At 40.7% G+C, this 15,689-nt stretch overlaps 1 protein-coding gene across 5 annotated transcripts in view; it reads right to left on the bottom strand.

Annotated features, from left to right (window-relative positions):
- Positions 1–1,354: 1,354 nt before the first annotated feature.
- BCHE (butyrylcholinesterase) overlaps positions 1,355–15,689 on the bottom strand; it is a 50,735-nt gene continuing 36,400 nt past the window's right edge. For all 5 annotated transcript variants that reach the window (XM_074547496.1, XM_074547495.1, XM_074547497.1 and 2 more), the window contains 2 exons: positions 8,795–8,961; positions 1,355–1,905 (listed from right to left, as the gene is read on the bottom strand). In XM_074547496.1, coding sequence (XP_074403597.1) covers positions 1,784–1,905; positions 8,795–8,961 — 289 coding nt within the window. In that variant the 3' untranslated portion in view covers positions 1,355–1,783. The remainder of the gene's footprint in view (positions 1,906–8,794; positions 8,962–15,689) is intronic.

Genomic DNA, 15,689 nt, shown 5'->3' with positions numbered 1-15,689 from the left:
GAAAAAAAATTCCAGCCCCATCCAGAAGCAGGGGAGGAGGAAGAATTATCCATGGGTTTCTGTAGAGGTTTTTAGTGGGTTCAGCTCAAGCAGGTGGAAAGGAGTGTGGGAGATGCCAGCTCACAGGGCACGGAGCTCTCCTGGCCGTGGCAAGGAGGCCTTGGGGTCCTTCCCACCAAGGCCACAACTGTCGGGTTTTCAGCTGTTTGAGGGGCCTGGAAAGGCCCGGAGTGGCCTTGGGGCAGCCTGCATATCGAAGGACGAGAAGAGGCTTCAGTTCTTCTTTCGGTTTTTATGTTTATTAATTGTTTATCTAAAAGATTTTCTTTCAGCCCGACAGAGCTCTGCTCAGCAGCCAGCCATGAGCACACTGTGCTGCCCTCCGGACAGTCACCTATCTTTATACCCATTGTTACGTGTACAATATTTATCATTTCTTCCCCAATACCATTTATTCTTATTGCCCGGTGCACTTTCAGTAATAACCAATCCCAAAGTGCCACCATGGCCAAAGAAGATGGAGGAGAAGAAGAAGAAGAAGAAGGACAGGACACGCCCCAATTCCTCCATCTTACTTCTCTAAACCCCCCTGTACAGAAATCCTAAACCCTGTGTCTCACCCTCTAATTAACCAATCCCTTCACCATTCACCCGCGTGAAACCCTCCTGTCCTCATACAGGTGTCGTCTCCTGTGTAGGATCAAAGTGCAGCCACCAGACACTTCTGGAACATTCCAGGACTCCCGAGCCCCCCAAGGGTGGTCTCGGTGGCTCGGCACCTCAGGACTCAGATCCTGAGATCCCACACACAACTGCAAGGATCCTCTCCCCAGCCTTCCATCCGGGAGATTCCCTGGTCACCCCCACTCTCCTGGCAGGCTTTGGGGCTGGGAATCTGCTGACACAGAGAATGAGGTTCTTGTGCAGGTGTAAAAACTTGTCGCTTGTGTTCCAGTAAATGTGGGTGTCCCTCAACCAGGAGGCAACTGAGTGGGCAAAAAAGAAATCATTATTGGCGTTGGCCTCCATAGGAAGGACTTTTCCCAGGGTGCCTGAGCTGGAAAGGTATGAATTCATTATTTGTGAGTCCCATAATTCTTTATTCCTTAAAAAATGGGAATTATGGGGAAGGCGCTGGCTTTTCCAGCTTGTTTCAGTGTAGCACTTGATTTAGATTTTTCAATACAAATCCTCTCCTGCCATGGCTTTGTCCACATATTTGTCCAGAAAGAAGCACTGATTCCCACTTTTATGGCAGTATTAAAACTTTTTGGTGTAACAAGCCTGGTGCATCCAGCAAAGTTATTGCATCTTTATGTTTATGTTGATGAAATTATGTCTGAAACAAGCTTGAGTGAGGGTGGCGTTGCAGTTAAAGATTAAATCTGATTGTGCTCTGCATGGCAATGCTGTAAACTGCTATTTCTGTTTAAAATAAAATCCATTTTCCCCTAACAGATTGCATTGTTTCTTTGAAGGGTGAGTTTAAGCAGCCAGTGTTTATAAGAATATGTACATTAATTAATCATTAATCATTAATCTCCAGCCTTTTAATCTCTGCAGTCCTACCTAACCCAGGGAGGCTTCAAAGGGTGTGGGTGCCTTATATTTTTATATTGAGAGAGGAGGTAAAATATAAATGAAAGATCTGAAATCATAGTTGTAGCTGTCATATTTCCTTTAATCTGCATAATATATTTAATGCTCGGCAGTTTGGGAAGCTACCTGGATATTTGCCTGATGAACAGTTCTAGGGGCACACTGGAAAGAGTAAACATATTAATTAGAGACTGCACAGCTCCTTCTTGCTGGTGTAATCATTAAATTGATTTTTCCAGTCTGACATGTAATTGTTCCAGCGATGGAATCCTGCTTTCCACTCTCGTTCTGCTTCATCAATATTTCCTGTAAAACATGAAATGGGTTACATTAATCTAAATTTGAATCTCTTTGTATGCTAATTGAAAAATAATTTTGATTATTATCAATGTCATCTGCTTCAAATACATTATGGGATGGTCTTTTGCTTCTTTCCTTAAACCTGGAATGACTGAAAATTCAGTGATTAGTATTTTGTCTTTACATCCAAAAGGAAGGAGGGCAAAGATATTCTGGCAGGGTAATAAATATACTTTGATTTTTAAAAATATGTATATTTTCAAAATACATTTTGATAATATTCTTTCCATCAAAATCATCATTTTAAAGTCACTGTTTTTTTTCTTTTTTTTATCCTTGGCATATTCCTTTGGTTAAATATACCTTGCATTCAAACCCATACACCCTGAAGACTAAATAATGCAAAAGGAGAGAGATGCTTGTAAAGACAAGGTGAAATCACAGCTTTGTTTAAGGCAACAACAGGATTTCCATTGTTTTAATGGATTTCAATGGATGTCCAAGACCTCGACCTCCCATGGAACAAATCCCCAGATTTAAAGCACAAAGGGCACAGGTTGGAGAAGAACACTGTCAAATGTGCACTATGTCAACATGAAACCATCTTCTCTTTTCTTTTCCATCCTCACCTTTAAAGCACTTTCCAAGTAATCCTGAGTCCCAAGGAAATGTTTATTGCCAAATTTGTTATGAGCACGGGAGCAGAGGGTGAGGAGGAGAAGAGTCACAAAAATACAGCATTTCACAGGGTTCCCAGAGTGTTTTATGGACAGGATCCCCTCCTGAAGCCCCAAAAGGCGATTAACACCACGAGAGGAACATCCCAGACAGCACCAAATGTGGATAAAACCTGCAGGCTGTACCAGACACTGCTGCTCATCATTTTGTTTGAGCTGTAGAGCTCAGGATAAAGTTCAGAAACCATTGATGATCTGTGCCTGCTCTGCTCATTCTGGACCCAGCTCTGGTGCTGTCCCTCGCTGGCAGGGCTCCCTTCCAGAAAAACTTGGGGATGGTGTTCCTGAGGTAACAGCTCGTGGGTTTCTTTATGCTCCTCTGGCTTTTATGTTCTTCTGCTGCTCTTCTTCCCTCCATAAATACACCCCTTCCCCCTTTTTTATGACCTGCCAGCGCTGCAAGTGTAACTGGTGATGTGAAAATGAAATACTTCAGTGTTTTACACATCACTAGAGAGAATATTCGGGGGAGAGAGTTCACTGATTCCGAGATTTAGCTTGGAGAAGCATCCAGTAATTTGGTCGCTTATCTGCAGTTTAGCTCAATGTTTCCAAACCTTTTTGGTCTGGAAATCCAGATGGCAATTTAATGAGACTTTGAAATGAGATTTACTTCTTGGTTCCAGTGAGACCAGAAATAAAACCAGGATATTTTTTTTCTCCGGGAAGTCCTGTACTTTTAAATGCAGTCAAAAAGAAAAGTGTGAAGAACAAATATGGGGAAAAATGTCAATAAATTAACCACATCCTTCTCCCTCAGATCAAAGTTGTAAATAAGCTTGGTTATTACAGAGATCAAAGGAAAGTTCACATACTTTTAATTTTTTTTTCTGCAGGCCACAACTGCCATTAACACAGAGATGATTTGGAAGTGCTGGTAACAATAAAATCTCATTTTCATTGCTAACTATGTAGATAGAACTCAGAAACATGGGGACAAAACATGCACAACATCCTGCTTTCCTGACTCTAAGAACTCTCCTTTACACATATTTAATTTAAGGATGTAGTCAGGATCTCAGACAAAGCCAAATTTTTCACTTTAAGTCAAATGGATTGGTAATTTAGTGTATGAAGCAGTAGCAGTATTATTTGGAGAAAACTGCCTGAACTGTGTTTCTCATTTTCTTCTTGATTTAGGGTGTCCAGTTTTATTTATTCGGGCAAAACCTCCGCTTAAGAATTAAAAAGGAAACTCAAAACCCTCTCTTCTTTAATTATTCACATGCAGAGGTGTTTCAAGTCTGCCCAAAGACACCAAAATATCTCTGCCATAGACACATCTTGAATTAAAAGTCACGGATCTGGAGTATAAATTATGGGGCTTTTCAGTCCTTTTTAAAGATTATGGTGAACAAGTGAGCCAGCTAGAGAAAAAAGACATCAAAAAATTCAGAGGAGCCACCATTATGGAACTAAAAGACAAAAGGGGGATGGAAATCACTGAAATAAGAACTTGGATTCCCATTTGTTTGCTTTTCTTCCCCCCAGTGATAAGATCCAAATTGAAGTCACAAGTCAATGCATCCCATTATCGCCAACATCATCAATCTCTGGGAGGCAACCACCCATGACTTAGATGGGCTGACAGCTGGGAGGCAAAAAAGGAAAAGATTAGAGAGTCCAACTGACCAATAATTACAGATCAGAGCACTGGGGGCCTGCAGAGCCTGCTAACAGTGAAAACTGAATTTTCTAGAAGGCACTGGGGCAATCCCAAACTTCACCTTAATTCCTGTGCAAAGCCCAGTGAGGCTGGGCAGGAGAAAAGGGGAGATTCTGCAGGCAATGAATCAGTGCTCTGAAAGGTTCCAGTCTAACAGATCAAAATTTAAAAAGGGTTTTTTTGATTCTTCTGGAATTTCCTCTCATTCCATCTCTCCTTTAATGGTGTTACAGCAAAGTTAAATTCATCCCCATCCCATCCTTTGAACCGCTGGATGTGCCAATGAAGTGCTAATCTTAATGTTAACACACAAAACCACATTTAGGATTGGGATAAAGGCCACATAGCTGTTAATTAATAAGGGATGGCAAGTTAGAATTAATTTTTCTGTCCTCAACACCTCACGATTGCAGGTTTCTGCAAACCTTCAAGTTTCTGGGTTCAGTAGTATGATAAATGCCACAGGTTTATGCAGTAGATTCTCATGGTGAGAGTTTCTCCACAAACACCACAAATAATATCTATATTGAATATTCTTTAATCACACTCTCTGGATATCAAAGCTTTGTTAGACACAGCAGTAAATTCATTTTCACATGTGTTTTTAAGGACTACAAAATCCTCTCTTTCATTTTTTCAGTTCTTCCAGAAGTCAGCAGAGCTCTCTGGAAGATGAGTTATTCCAAGGGCTGTTATCTTCCTTGACATGGAATGAAATGGAAAGAAATCAGATGGTTTAGGTACAGAAAATTTTTGCTCATGGGTGCAATGAGTAAAGCCTTTGTTGGGAGGTATGGTAGTATTGGTGAGGTTACCCGTGATTAATTCACATTTCTTCATGGATCCAACTCTGTGGAAATTTAATTTAATACTGATGGTGAATTTTATATTTAGTCAATTGTTAAATATTCTTACCACCCTGAGTATTTATCTCTGTAGACTCCAGATACTGGTTGGAGGATCACAGCAAATACAATAATTTTTGTTGCTCATTGGTCAAGAGGTTCAACATTTCTCTGCCTCCACATTAAAAAAAATCTTTTTATGGTGGTTTTAAAAAGTAATGTATTCATATGGCCAAGCTTGATTTCTTCATAGATGATACATGATCCAGTAATATCAAATAAAATAGAGAAATATGTATTAGGCACACTAAAATAGTAATGGAGGAGTAAATGGAAAGTTTGGCTGCCTGCAGCGTTCTACAATCAAGAGGAAACGGGCTCACATAAATAGGAAGGGCTTTAGATGCATTAAAGGTTGTGTTGAGGAGCTAAAGTCTAACACAGATCCTTTTATAATTAACAGATGATTGCTCTAAAAGCCACTTAAAAGTCACTTACTGTTTACTGTCCCTCCAGTGTGATACAGCAGCAGCTGCAGCAGCAGAAACCCTTCAGGTTTCAGGCTGGAATGGGAAATGCTGAGTGCCCCAGCTTGTCCTGGGCTCAGGGCCTTGGAAATTGGGGTAAATCCTGTAGGAATTGTGTCTGCTTGGAACTGAGAGCCCAGGTCTACTGGTCCTGGACACAAAAACCCAGGTTTTGACTTGTGTCTTTAGTTTTCCAATTGAAACCCGAGGAGAATACCTTGAGAAATCTTCCAAAATCACACAAATCACTCTAGAGGTATCAAAGCCATATTTTATATATGGCTGTTACTCTTGTATTAAGGGAGAGCCTTATTTTTTCCTTATTATTTTCCTACCCCACAACCATAATAATTTTTTTTTTTTAAACATGATATGATTGTTTGAGGAAAATGTGAATTTTCTAACAGTAAAGATATATATTTCTCATATATTTAGCTGCCTCAGGGAACTTGTCTTACCCAGCCTGTGATGGGAAGAGGCTGGTTCAGATCCAGGACACACTTGGAGCTGGCCTTTAAAGGCTTTAAAATCCCTCAGAGGGTGGCAAGGCTTGGGCTAGGAGTGGGTCAGGAATTAGGCAAGGGGTTACCAAGCAAATCCATGGCAAATCCTGATCACTTGATGCTGAAAAATCATAATTTCTGCAAAATAAGTTGTTTTGATTATTCTTTTTGGGTTCTACCTGATAGAAGTCTATTTTGCCTATCTGAACCCTACTTGAACTTGTAACAATGAGAACACAAAAATTCCTTACTTGTTCCCTGTCATCTTATATCACCTCATGTTAAAGCAACCTTCTTTTCCTAAGAATATTTCAATGAAAGGAGTAATAGAAAGGACAGACTCTCAGAACAAGAGGAAATCTCTGCATTAATGCTGTGCACTGTCCTTTGGGCATAAAAGGAGAGAGAAAATGCAAAATAATATTTCAGTGAAGAGAATTATTGCAATATAAGCTATTACATCACATTTGTACACAGGATTTCAAAGGGTTTTCTGTCAGAATTGGATAATATTGTACAGGGAACATAATGGAAATACTGTTTTTATTACTGCAATGTTTCAAGGACTGACAGATGATACAAGACAAGGCAGTGCCACTTGTTGACAGCATTCTTGCCTCAGTTCTATATTTGGATCCAGACACGACGATTCTTCTCTTTTTGCTCAGAATACTCTCGCGAATTCCCTTTAATTAAATTATGTAAATTGATGTTGCCAATTACCCGATGTGGCACGGTGATGAATTCATGTCTGCTGTGTTGCCTTCTGATACAAGGCAGGCGGCCTGGTTTCAGGAAGCAGCACGGGCGACCCCCTTCCCCAGGGTCGCTCGGGCCTAAGAAACACGCGGACACCAATATGGTGGAGGATCAAAGGCCTTTATTCTCTCTTCCCGTGGGGTTTTATAGTCTAGGGGGCTTCTACGTCAGGTGGGGGTCTGTCTTTACCATCTATGGTTAGTAGGCAATGGAAAGTTACTTGGGCAAGTGGAAAGTTACTGAAAACTGGTTCAGGGGACTACATTCCTATGTTAATTTTCTTATCTAAGGGGACAGGGGCCCTGTCTTCCCGTACATCACGAGATCTTCCGAACGCCAGGCCCTATCTGCTACACTGCTGGCAGGTCCTGAGCGCTGCTCCATCATCCCTCACCCCACAGGAGCAGGCAGAGCTCTCCTCTCCTCTCCCCCAGGCTGAGCTGGACTCTGGTGCTCTGCTCCCTCCTGCTCCACGCAAGCTTAGTTAAGCTCAGCCCATTTGCAGGATCCACATTTCCCCCCGAGGGTTCCCCAGCCAGGTTAAAGGAATATGTAAAAGAGTTCAGTTCTCCTGGCTCAGCACAAAGTTGTCAGAATCTTTGAAACCTCCCCGAAATCCACCCGTAATTGGGAAAGCTGTGATTTTAAAATCACACAGTAGGCTTCATAAATTATTCATTTTACCTACTGATTTCGTGTCTCTTGATTTAATTGAAAAACATCTGTTGAATTGAGAGGGGATAAAAGTTGAGCCATAATACAGTCACAGACTCAAATGAGGAGGGAATAAATTATTTCAGAAGGAATCATCTGTGCACCATGACAGTTTACATATTTTTAAGGCTTACGTGTTTTTTAAGACGAGCATTCAAACTGAGTCTTAGAGAAAGATTTTAAATTACTAATTAACATCTTAAAAGTGTATCTCATTTTTGAAACAAGACCTTCCCTCAGTCAAGCTGCAGAATGTGATGCCAGAGCTGCAAAATCACTTTATAAAATCAATTCCTTTTGAAATCCAAAGCACAGAGGCTTCATCTATTGCTGGGCTTTGGTAAAACAGGGCTATGGGTCTTGGAAAAACTTGTATCTTCTCTGTTCAACTGATCCTAAAGTTTCAAACAATTACACTTTTCCTGGCAGTGAAATCTCATAAATCCATTGTAGACATGGCCAGGCACAAATCAGTTCTGTTTCTATAGCAAATCCTGCAGGCTCTGGGTTCTCAGCAATGACACTCCAGAAATAAAACACAGGGCTCTCACGTGAGCTGGAAACCAGAATCCCCTCTTGGCAGTGCACTTCATATCCTCAGGGGATCAGTTGCATAAAATAGACTCCCATAAATAATAGATAATATAATCCAAATATAACATCCTCTAACGTCCCACAGTTTATACAGAACATCTGAACCCTCCAGAGATCCCAGTGCAAACACCCCTTTAGCACTGATTTTCCTGCTCACTCCAGCACCCAGGAGCCCTGGTGGCACCAAAACTCTTTCAGGGGTACCCAGGAACTGAGATTTCAGCACTCAGTGTCTCACAGTGTGGCTGCATCTGAATTTTGGGACAGAAAAACTCCGTATCACAAAGTCCTGGCCCTTGGTGTGTGCCCAGGTTTTGCCCTGGTACAAAACAGGGTGGTGACCCCAAAGCCAGAAGGACAGGGCACGTTCTGGGGTCCCCCCTCAGCACAGCATGGGCAGCTCAATCCAACACCAGTTCAGCTCCACCCAAATGAACATCTCAGTTACAAACAGGAACAGAAAGATCTGAACTCAATTATCACATTAACGTCCCGCAAACGGTCCCTGCATGAAAGTTTTGTATAAAAGCATGTGGAAAAGAATTGTTACCTGTCATTTCCATGACTTTGGGGAAAAAGTGTTTCCAGAACCGACAGTGCTGAGCTCGTGGCTTTGTCAGTACCTCAGAAGTGTTGGAGTTCAGTGTCAAATATTTCTGGTCAGCACTAGTGAAGACTGGCCATTTTATTCCATTAGTTGGGGTCCCATTTGGAGATCTAAATGAGAAAATAAACACTCCATTTAGAATGAGAAACCATCTCAGCAGACAATAAAGCATGATTTGGGTTCATTTAATAGTTGCTCAGCTTAAGTGTGTTAGTTTGGGATGACTGATGTGTCCTTTTGGAAGTAACAGGGGGGAAAAGCCAGATAAATTTCATTTACCTTTATTTGAAGAAAAAAAAAATCCCCTTTTTGAGGTGTCCTGGGTTCATCAAAAGGAATAACTTAATAAATGATCACATTCAAGCAACTTTTTGAATCTGGAGATTCTCACAGGAGCTGTGAATTATTAGGGATGACTCTAGAACTAACCAGCCTGCCTTTCTGAGAGGTTGAGTGTTTTTTGTCTTAGTTTGAATGCCTTTGATCCCTTTAGCTGGACAAACAGATTGGAGTAAATGACTGGGATAAACGTGCAAGTAAAGGTAGAAATAATGTCTAAACTGGGATAAGATCTGTACTGGGAGAGAGAACAATTATTCCTCATTGAGAAGGACCTCTCATCCTGGAGGTGTGTTGAGTCCTGTTTGTGGAGGGCCAAATGGGAACAATCTGAATTCTTGTGGAAACTTGGAAGAGGTACAGAGGGCTTGACCCTTATAAAACCAGCTCTGCATGTGAAAGGAGCACAGCTGTTGGTATTGAAAGAGTTGTGATAAATATTTATGATACAACAGAATTCTAAAGGCTCTGAGGACAGGAATCCAGATTTCACCTCCAGAAATGACAGAAGCTGTATGAGGGGAAAAAAATGGTTTAAATGTGTAGGAGAACAACAAAATGGGCAGTGTTACATTAGGGAACAAATAAAACAGAACAGGAATTTTAGAATAAGTAGATTTGTGTTTCAAACAGTCACAGATCTCCATTAGCTCAGGAGAGGTTAAGAACAGAAATGAAACATTTTATCTCAGTGCAAGCACAAGGAGCCATTTTCTTTCCTGGAAGATGACATCAAGGAATCTGGGATTTAGGGCAGAGCAAGAGTAATTGGTGATTCTTGGTGGGTAAATTAACTCTGAGCTGAGCTCATTTGGTTCTCTGTGCTTTGCTTTTCACCAGGACTCCTCCTGGAAGGCAGAAGGCAAAGAGGAGTGCAGGGAGTGGAGCCCATTTGGGTTCTGCTTCCCAATAGAGGGAACAAGGCAAGAGGGGTGGATGGGAGCACTCAGAGCACAAGATGATGAGGCAATATCGATATGTCTCACTTAATTCTGAATTAATCAAGTTTTCAGCCCATGTTTTTGTGTTCTGGGGTCTTTGGCATTGGCTGCTTCAAGAACCAGTGTTGGAATAAAAGCTTCAGGCTGTCATTTCCTGACCTGCTCCCTTCTTCACTGATTTTTCCTGACTAATTCAGCTCTGATTAACCCACGGCACCTTTTTTGAGTGCACATTTATTCGTGGCTCCTGAGAATGATGACTTAAGCAGAGCTGACTTGCACTTCAGTTCAAGATCAGGATGCTAATGGTGCTGTCAGTATTCATTTAACAGCTTTTATGCTATGAAATAAATCATGACATCCCACATTATAATTTACAGGTGTGTGGGGGGATTACACAATGCCTCGATGGCTACAGATGTATTTTACTAAAAAATGATTGAAAGAACTGTCAGGTGAACACAGCACTTTGAAGCCCGTGAACCTGCTGATTATGACAATCTCTGCATTTCTAGGAAGTTTACTGTTCAAAGAAATGCCCAGTAATTTCCTTCTTGGCTTTAATATTGAAAATTTCCCAAGTTAAAAAGAAGCTCCCAGTCAGAGCAAAAGGGAGATCACAGGAGTATAATTTGGAACAAGTTATGATTATAACCTTGTTGTTCCCTCACAATTACTGCTCATTCCTTCTTACTAATAACTTCATGATGAGAATTGCAGTGCCCAGAATAGGCTGTAAAATTCCCTGTTCTTTGCACCAAATTCAAGGTCTAATAATATTCATACAGAACAGTGGGGGTGTGGTGGGAATATCTTCAGTGAGCAGACAGGAATCCAATACCCCGCACAAACCTGTCGCTGCCCATTTAGGTTTGGATGGACAATCTTTGGTGATCGATTACAGGAACTTGTTTGTACTGAAAAAATAAAGTTCCATTTGCATGGAAACCTCCATTCTATCATCTTTTATCAATTCCTTAATCTTCTGCTCTTTTGTTTTCTGGTAATGCTTAATCACCTCTGCCTCAGTAATTCCAGTTTTGCCACTCCAGTGCTGGCATTGGGGCCTGATGGTGCATCCTGAAAAGCCTTTGGGCTGTGCACCTTCAGGACAGGCCTCAATTTCATGGTTTTATCTGGTCAAATCACCTTTCTTGGACAAGATTTATTCAGAGAAGGCCTTAATTTTGTTTGGAGAAAATCATCAAATAATATAGCTTGGAAGGGAAGTTGGAAGATCCAACTTCCTGAAATGCGCAGGGACATCTTCAGCTGGACCAGGAATATGAGCTTCACTGAAAATCTTAGAAAGAATCTTTTTCCTTTTCTACCTTTTTTACCATTTGCAGGAGCAAGTCCTAAGGCAATGAAGAAATACAATTCTTTGAACTGCTCCCAGAAAAGAAATGTGAGGCAGAAAAACATAACAAAACAAAACAAAACAAAACAAAGCAAAACAAAGCAAAGCAAAACAAAACAAAACAAAAAACAAAACAAAACACAAACTCAAACCACCTGTGTTTAAACTCTGCTGTAAACAGAATTTGTCTCATTCCTGCAGCTATGTTTTCTCTCTGCATATACCCTGAAATTATAAGCTGGATTCTCTCTACTCTGTTAGTGGCACAGCAGCTCATTTTTAGTAAATTATTTTGTTAAGATATGTTTTTAAGTGGAAGTTTCTTCATTGTACTTGTTGTTACTTAGATCAGGTTCTTCCCCCTTTGGGTTTTTCCATCCACAATTGCCAATAACTTCTAGTTTTCAAGATTAATTTATAGCGAGTGTACTAAATTTGATATAGGCGTGAAGAGGGTTTTGAAGAGCTTATTCACCAATCATTTCTCTGTATTTAATATTCATCTTCAGCAACTTTAGAAACAGAAAGTTAATTTCATTCCAATGGAAAATGCAACATGAACAAAGCTCTGTTAATCATAATAAACACACATACATTACCATTCTCATTAATATGATCAATATAGCCTGAGAAACAATACCAGCTCACTGCATTTTTATTAATATTCACACAGCATTACCTTTACAAATGGTTCATCATACAGACACACAAAAATATGTAATTCATCATCTGACTGCTTTTGGTAAACATTCAGGACATAAAGTACCTGGAAAAAATTCCCTTTATTTTTGGGAGCAAGTTCTGAACAGTGAAAAGTCATAGACTGAATTCCATCATTACCACATAGAGGTTATTCTTTTGTAGTGTTAAATTGTACTTTGAAAAAGTCCAGAATGGCAAATATTCTCTGCTAACCCTCCTGAAAGCATGTTTGGAGTGCTTTAGGATTTACTTTTGTAAAACAAGCGTCCTACAGTGCGGCTTAGACTGTCCCAGGCTTTCACCATGCTCCTGTTTGTGATTTACCTTGGGGGTCTCTCCAGAGGACAAGAAAAACAATCCCACATCTCAGTGCCCACTAAGATGAATGAAAACTAATGATAATTCTGCTTCACCTTGTGCCTTCCCTGTGTGTAAGGAATTGACATCCAAGGGAGGCCTGTCCCTCCCAGTGTGAGTGGATTGGCTTCACCCTGGTTGGAATTGCTGCTGCTCCTTTCCAATTTGGCCCCTTTTCTTTTAAAAGCTGATTTAAAGGCAGCAGAGAGGGAATGTGACTCCCTTTCATTGGCTTTTGTGATTCCTGGTGGCTGTGGGGCAGCACTGGCAATCAGCTGGTTTCCATGGGATGGTGTTTTATGAAGTGTTTCCGTGGGCACAAAAAAACCGGGAGGGGGAATGGCCTTGGAGGGAATGCAACAGCAAAAATAACCCCAACTCCTGCAGGTTTCCTGCAGCTGCAGTGCAAAACCTCTGAGAATGATGGAAACAGTCAGTTCAGCATCAAACAAGAAGGACAACATAAAGGTTTCACCCCAAGGGTAGCTCTGGGAGCAAGGGCTGCTTCTGCACATCTGATGGCTGGATGATCTTCAAGGTCTAAACCAAACAGAAAAACCTTTTCTTTTATTTTTTTCTCTTTCCCCTCACATTTTGGAAGGAAACATTTTGTGGTTGATGAGGAGCTCCAGGACCTCCTGTGCTGCCCCAGCCCTGCTCCAGAGGGAAGGGAAATGTTTGTGGCATTAGCCAGGCCAGCACAGCCAGAGGTCTTACATGAAAGCCAGGATGGGTGATATTTATACCTGTGCTCATTTTCCCATTGCAGCACACTGCCTGCCAGGTTAATCTCAAATTGGTGTGGTGTGGTCCCTGGGGGGATGATGGGGTAGTGACAGCAGGTTTTGTAAGGCTTTGCTTGGATGGCACCATGAATGTGAAAAAAAAGGAATAGTTTTCTGAAAATATAAGTCATTAAATTTTCACATATAATTGATTTAAATGATCATATAATTGAAATTAGAAAATTTTCTCATGTAATTGTTCCTTAATAAGGTGCAAAAATCCTGATTTTGTGGCATTTGAGCCTTACTGAGATTGCCACAGTAGGAAAGCAAGGGCTCCTCTGATGAGCACCACGAGTCTGAGGGACGTGCAGGCTCGAATCCTTCCAACTCCCTTTTTAATCAGCTGGTTCTGGGAAGTTCATTATACCCTGCTGGGCTCAGTTCTCACTCCCACATCACACACACGAGTCCATAATCCAGTGACTGCAAAGTGTCCCTGAGCCAGAGGGAAACTGCTTTGCAAGTCCTAGCCTGGGTAAATATTATTCCTTCTGCTGATCCCTGAAGAAAGCAGCAGGATCCAGCTGGCAGAGTCCTTAACTGAGAGAAACTGGAGAAGAACCTTTGCAGCCAGGCTTTCTTACACCTTCACAGGCTAAATAAAGCTCAGGATATTCCTCCCAGATTCCAGCCTGGACCCAGCAGCTGCCTGTTTAAATGCCTTCAACTATAAATTATCGTGGGATGTGCTATTATATATCAGTTTCAGGAAATGAAGCAACAAGCTGCTATTCCTTTTTTTTCTGGGAGGGTTTATTTTTGTTTTTTGGGGTTTTTTTGGTGCTATTTTTTATTATGTTTTTTGTCTTGTGTTCCACTCCAAAGAGCCTCATGGAGCACCCACTGAGTTGAAGCAATTCCTGCTCGTGCATGTCATAAATTCCTGCTGCACACAAGGCAGGCCTCAAGGTATTGGTCATAAATAATGGAGTATTTGAGACATTCAGATGCAGGATGTTCTGCCTCAGCTCTTTGCTGAGTGTTTAGTATTTATATGGCTTTTGGGTAGACATGAGAGAGGCAACCCTGCAGCTTAGTCCTTCTTTAAGCTGAAGGAACATTTTTATCTCTTTTTGTTCCCCCCCAATGTTCCTGTAAAGTGTTTTGTAAGATCCCTCTGCCCTTTTGTGTGGTATCAATTTCAGATTTCAAGGGCCGCTTTTCAAAGCTGTTATTTCTTAACAGTCCTGGCTGCAGGATGACATCAAATGGAAATACAGCTTTTAGTGTTAACTTGTTGAAGAGGGATATTGGGAAATGGGAGAAGGTCCTGAACCCCACTGAGACCTTGCAGGAGGAAGCACCTTCCCTAACAGGTAAGTAAAAGAAAGAATAGACAGGAAAGTACGTGGTATTTGCCCTTTTAGTCATCCTCTGAGGCTGTTTTATCTCCTCTGCAACCCCTCTTCCTCCTCATGTCCAGAAAAACACAAACTTACAAAATATCTTAACAAGAATTACCCCCTGGAACAAACCAGGGTTTCATCAGAAACAACAAAAAAAAAAAAAAAAAAAAAAGAGCATAGGGAAGTGAATAATGTTTTTACAGCCATAAAACTATTAATACTGTGTTTTAAATTCCCACTGTCTTTGGTAAAAATTGTCAGCCCAGATGGTTCTGAGAAAGAGTAAACACTGTGCTCATGGATATTATTGCTGGTTCCATTCCTTCCCTTCCCTGCCATTGATAAAGTTCATCCCAGGCACTCAGAAATTGTTGGATAAATGTGTTCAATGCTTTTCTTATCTTGAGAGACAAAATTTGCAATTGAGACTGTGTATTTGATACTATGCCAGGATATGATATTTGAGATTTGTTTTCAATGGAAATTGCCCTAATCATGATTTATTTTCAGGATTGATGCTCCACAGAGCCCTGCACCAACCAAAACCCTCTGGATTCGTTGTGTCCTGATGGATTTCATCACAGTGGCATTTTTCTTTACATTTTCTACTACTGTTTTATTTCTGTGAGTGGGAGGAAGTGCATGAGTCACAAACTTTCACGACCATATAATATAGGCCAAATTGAGCAGTCCTAAAAATGAAACTATTGGGTAGTTTTCAGGAGGGGGAATTTGTGTTGCTGCTTCATCAGAAACTGAACCGCTGCAGCTTCGTGCTGGGAAATGTAAACAAGAAAACAGAGTGCTCTCCACCTTCTCCCCAAATATTTAATAATAATAATAATAATAATAATAATAATAATAATAATAATAATAATAATAATAATAATAATAATAATAATGATAATAATATTTTCTTATAGTATAAATTCATTACAGGTTTGACATTTACAAGTGGAAGTTAGATATGACTTCCTTTGGTAAGGAAATCTGAATTATGTCCCA

Source organism: Zonotrichia albicollis, chromosome 9 (assembly GCF_047830755.1).
Source record: "Zonotrichia albicollis isolate bZonAlb1 chromosome 9, bZonAlb1.hap1, whole genome shotgun sequence".
NCBI classification, from domain to species: domain Eukaryota; kingdom Metazoa; phylum Chordata; class Aves; order Passeriformes; family Passerellidae; genus Zonotrichia; species Zonotrichia albicollis.
This window is presented reverse-complemented; position numbering and strand designations above follow the sequence as displayed.